A 5507-nucleotide genomic window follows, 5' to 3' on the forward strand; every position below is an offset into this window, starting at 1 on the left:
CACACACACACACACACACACACACACACACACACACACACACACACACACACATATATATAGTATGTGTGTGTGTGAAACATTTTAAGAGCGGAATTAACATTGCTTTGTATTCATGAAATTTATATTCATATTTATATGAAATGTAAAATAAATATTTAATCAAATTAATATAAACATCAATTTGTAAATGCACCAGTGTGCAGGCATTTTTTGTGTTTTATATACATAAGATACAGTAAGAAAATGAACAACGAAACAAATTAAAACAAAGACAAATACAATAAAACAAAGATACAACTGAAATAATCTGTGCTTTAATTTTTCCATGAAGGTCTACTAACATTACTGTTTGTAATATAGCCTACAAAAGAAATCTACTGAAGTAATTCAATGTAAATGAACAATGCATAGTTTTTACTTTATGAATTGATAGATTAATGCTTATTAAACTAACGTTATTCAGATTGAGAGCTGCGAGTGATTTTCTCTTTGCATTTTGTTGTTTGATTAACATTGATGGCCCAAGCGCCAGTCACTGCTGTCACTTTAAGACAATATTGACACACATCGGATTTTCTCCCAACTGTTCATGTCAACTTAAGACATACACTGTGTTTAAGTGAACACTCTCCAAGCTGGCCATTTTGACATATTTTGTGTGTATTTGATTTCTTGGATGTGCTTGTCTAGTTGTGGTCCGTATTGGAGCGCGCGCACACATTTCAGCCTGGGGGAACAGCGACTCCTGCGTGGATTATTGTGCTTTAAACGTTTTATCATCAAACATGTCCCGCAATTTAGCAACAGTAAAAACTGCATTTTACAACAATCACCGATTGTGCTGATTCTGATGTTAAGTTTGGGTTTTAGGGAGGAACGAATGCATACTGCTGTTAAGGGAAGGAAGTTGCACTAGACAATTTTTGGATTTTTCAAATATTCGGTTGGAAATTGTAAGGAATTGAATTATTCAATTAACAGTTATTTAGGAATTTTACAGCAAGTTCACAACCCAGTCATTTATTTTAGCATGGCATTGTAGATTCTGTCGCAATTAAGCAGCAACTGAACAGTGTTGCAGGAAACACTGTCAGAGTATTTTAGTACCGTATTCTGTCCTCATCTGTGAATTGTTCACAGAATCAAACATAATGAAAATCATTCAGTATGATGATTTTAGTATTTTTTTTGTGACATGAAACTGATTCTAAATAAGATTCCATTCACAACAATACAGGATGTACTGCAGCACATCATACACATCATAATACCACAAACAGAAGAATCGGGTTTTAACACTAGTGAGAATTCAGATCAAATCACTGATTACAGAATATTGTAATGTTTCAGAAATAATGCAATCCTCTTTCACACTGTAAAGGAATGGGGACAGGTCTTACTCTTGCCCAGGAGTAATCCATTGGGAAGGTAGGAGGAGGAACTTCCTGTGCTGGAACAATGATTCCTTTTGCGACAAGGTCATCATACACAAACCTTCCCAACACAACAGAGAAAATAAACTATTAATGCTTCCACTGTTTGTTCAACTCAATTCAGACTACAAACTTGCTTTCACAACACAGGTAAATATGAGCTCGTATGCTGCGGTGCTGGAGAGTCAGTGCTGCAGGATACATAAAGGCATAACCGCAATAGATACAATAGTTAAACATTTCTACAAGTTTGCCGTTTCAACTAGTATATCGTCCACCCCTACTGATTAAGAATACAGCTGTGAAAACCTTATATTGCCAAAGCCATTCTACACAACGTACTTAATAATAAAGGGCCTGAATACTTAAATTGTAGTGTTTAGGTTATATTATACTTCCTCTAGACAGAATACTTCTGATTTCTGTTACTCACTTGATGACATCACCTAATTCATCAAAGCTATTGGGCACAAATGCACCTGCTTCCTGCAGTGCTTGATTTTTGGCCACAGCTGTCTCTGACGCTTGATTGGCACACGCTCCCGCATGGCCAAACTGCACCTAAAACATTTAAATTAACACAATACTATGTTACTGCTGTCACTAGTTAGGTTATCACATACTGAACAGTTCTAGAGCATACAAATTTCCCATAACATTCAATGGCCCTGTCCCAAATGCAGCACTTCATGTGGACTTGTGCCTTTGTTGGCGCATATCCACTAAGTCCACAAGACCATAGGGTGTCTTATTTCATTTTATGCTCTTGAGCCCTGCCTATGCATTACAAGTGTGGACTCGAAAGACCACCAAATGGGCTGAGAGTGCCAGTTTGACCAGGGCCAATATGCATTAAGTATCTCAAAAGCCATGTAAAAGGATGTACCTCAGATGAGAACATGGTGGCACACGTTCCAATACACCAGCACACGACTGGTTTAGTGATTCTGCCGTCTGCAATGCCCTGACAGATGTTATACTCTTCTGTGCCACCAATCTAAAAGACAGCACACATATTATAAATAGAATTACAGTGCCTTAGCAAATTACTCAATGCTTATATTACCGTCATATAATTATGGTAAAAAATATTCAGTCAAAGAATTGACCACCAGTAGATTATACACGAACACGTTAACAAATCTGTCCATTTTTACAGAGATTAATCTGAAAGATAAATAAAGGATCATTTTTAAAATTATATTATATAGAAAAAATGCAAAAGGTTACAACACCTTGTTTGATTTTGAACATGTTCTTGTCATTTGCTTTTGATAATCATTTGCTGATGAATATGAATTCTTAGAATTGAGTCCACCTTTAAACATGAAGCATTACTCTCATCTTACATAAAACAGTGCTGCACACTCATCTCTCCATTCAAGACAACTGAGGAGTTTGAGCATTTATTGATACAAATACATGTAAATATCAGTCTTATGTGAAAATGTCTTGAGCAGGAGCTCTCAAATCTTTCTCATCTCACCTCTCCCAGCACGACAATCATCTTGACTCCTGGAGTGTCCTGATATCTCAGCACATGCTCCATGAATGTAGAGCCAGGAAATCTGTGGACGAGAGCGGCACATTAGCCAGCTTAGATGTTGATTGGTTTATTAGCTCAATTAACTAATAATTAGTATTTTCTGTATCCTGCTCTAATTGACCTTACAATAGCAGTTACATAACCACATCCAGAGCTTTTCAAAAGCTGGTACTCCATCAAACAAAATGACTTCAAATGCAGTTTATCATAGTTTATCATTGAGCAAAAATCAGAAAGCATAAGCTTTTGTATCAGATTGTTATGTATGAGAAAAATAAAATAAGGGGAAATCTACACAAGTATCAAGAAGACAGTCGCACTGTCATAAACACTGACATCAAAATACAGGAATGCAAAATGCAAATGGAAAAAATGCAGAGGCAAAAAGGGCTAAATTGTGTGTGTTTTGTGTTTTTCTTAAAATAAAGTTAACTTTGGCTGCATGTTAGATTATTACTCATCAAAGAACAGAGATGTTTAAATCAGATATTCACACAGGATTCTATTTAGCATGCTTTTGTTTTTCAAATAAAATAAAATAATCCACACATAAGATGAAGTCAGCAATTGAACAACTATCCAGCGATTTTTGGCTGATTTCAGTAACATAACGAACAAAACTCCATTAACTAGCAACTCTGGATACCTAGTATTCGAAATGCATGTGCTCTGAACACTTTTTTAATCACAGTTGAAAGGTTTGTATGTGTCCTACAGTTCAGTATGATTTAAAAACAATAAGCTTTAAAAAAAATGGTGGATGGCAACAAGGCTTCTCATCGCAGCAAACTGATTGGCTATTTGGGTTGTCAGTCACTTATGTTCACAAGACATGTTCTGTTAGTCACCTGTCTCCTCCAATAGCAACTCCCTCAAAAACTCCATCAGTAGTGTGCGATATGATGTTGTTGAGTTCATTGGACATTCCTCCCGAGCGGGACACATATGCCACACTGCCCGGTCTATACAGCTTTGATGCCAGGATATTGTCAAGCATCCCACCTGTGTTCCCGATCTTAAAGCAGCCTGGCTTTATACCGCCAACCTATAACACATAAGTGTACTTGAGTAAATCTCATGAATAAAACAAATATTGACAAGCCATGAAAGAGATTTTAAGACCATGAAAGATGTTACTATACTCCCATGGCGGTTTGTATGGACTTTTGAATTTGTTTGTAATACTCATTATTTTCAGTGGTGATTCTCATTAGATCCCTGTTACTGCAATGGCAAAATTACCAGTTTTCATAAATAGACTAATCTGAGTGTTCTCTGAACGACTATTGTTATGTTCAGACTCTGATTGGAACATTTGCGAGTAACACACCATTACAGACATTATTTTCTTTAATTAGTCAAATTACAGTGGGTAAAGAAGAGAATCACCCCCCTTTAAAATAATCACATTTTGTTGCTTTGAAGCCTGAAATGAAGACTGACATGGTTTTTGTTTTATCCAGCTGTATTTAATCAGTGCAACTTATAACATCCAAGTGAAAGATATAACATGTCAGAAAAAATAAATTAAATTAAATTAAAAAACAGAATCACTGAGTTGGAAAAAGGATCACCCCTTGTGTCAGTATTTTGTTGAACCACCTTTTGCTTTACAGCCTTTAGTCTGTTGTGATTTGTCTCTACTAACTTTGCACATCTAGACTTTGCAATATTTGCCTACTCTTCTTTGCAGAACTGCTCAAGTTCAGTTAAATTTGAAGGTGACCATCTGTGGACTGCAGTGTTCAAGTCATTCCACAGATTTTCAGTGGGGTTTAAGTCTGGGCTCTGACAGGCCATGCAAGGACATTCACCTTTTTCTCCTTCAACCACTGTGTGCTCAGTTTTTCTGTGTGCTTTGGGTCATTGTCATGTTGGAAGGTAAACCTTCTTCCCATTGACAACTTTCTGGCGGAGAGCTGCAGATTTTCCTTAAGAATTTGACAGTATTTTGCCCCATCAATTTTTCCTTCTATCCTGACAAGTGCCCCAGTCCCTGCTGCAGAGAAACAACCCCATAACAGGATATCACCACCTCCATGCTTTACTGTAGGAATGCTGTTATTTGGATGTTGAGCTGTATTGGATTTCCGCCAGACATATGGTTTGGTGTTGAGGCCAAATAATTCAATTTTAGTCTCATCTGACCATAACACCTTTTTCCATGTGGCCTCAGATTCTTCAAGGCCTGTTTTGGCAAAGCTCAGTCGTGACTGCATGTGGCCTTTCTTGAGGAGTATCTTTTTTCTTGCAACCCTCCCATACAAGCCATATATGTGGAGAATTTCTGATGTTGTCACATGCACACAATGGCCACTCTTTGGCATAAATTCATGCAGCTGCTTCAGAGTTGCTGACACCCCCATAACAGGATCTTACCACCTCAATGCTTTACTGTAGGAATGCTGTTATTTGGATTGTGAGCTGTATTGGATTTCTGCCAGACATATTGTTTGGTGTTGAGGCCAGATAATTAAATTTTAGTCTCATCTGCCTCAGAATCTTCAAGGTGCATTTTGGCAAAG

The 5507-nt window shown here is 37.2% G+C and overlaps 1 protein-coding gene across 2 annotated transcripts in view; it reads right to left on the reverse strand.

Annotated features, from left to right (window-relative positions):
- Nucleotides 1-5507, reverse strand: part of aclyb (ATP citrate lyase b) — a 52485-nt gene that overhangs the window by 8581 nt on the left and 38397 nt on the right. For both annotated transcript variants that reach the window (XM_016468785.1, XM_016468777.1), the window contains 5 exons: nt 3831-4027; nt 2923-3004; nt 2323-2433; nt 1870-1997; nt 1403-1497 (listed from right to left, as the gene is read on the reverse strand). In XM_016468785.1, coding sequence (XP_016324271.1) covers nt 1403-1497; nt 1870-1997; nt 2323-2433; nt 2923-3004; nt 3831-4027 — 613 coding nt within the window. The remainder of the gene's footprint in view (nt 1-1402; nt 1498-1869; nt 1998-2322; nt 2434-2922; nt 3005-3830; nt 4028-5507) is intronic.

Source organism: Sinocyclocheilus anshuiensis, unplaced genomic scaffold, assembly GCF_001515605.1.
Source record: "Sinocyclocheilus anshuiensis isolate Anshui unplaced genomic scaffold, SAMN03320099.WGS_v1.1 scaffold890, whole genome shotgun sequence".
In the NCBI taxonomy this organism is placed as follows: Eukaryota; Metazoa; Chordata; class Actinopteri; order Cypriniformes; family Cyprinidae; genus Sinocyclocheilus; species Sinocyclocheilus anshuiensis.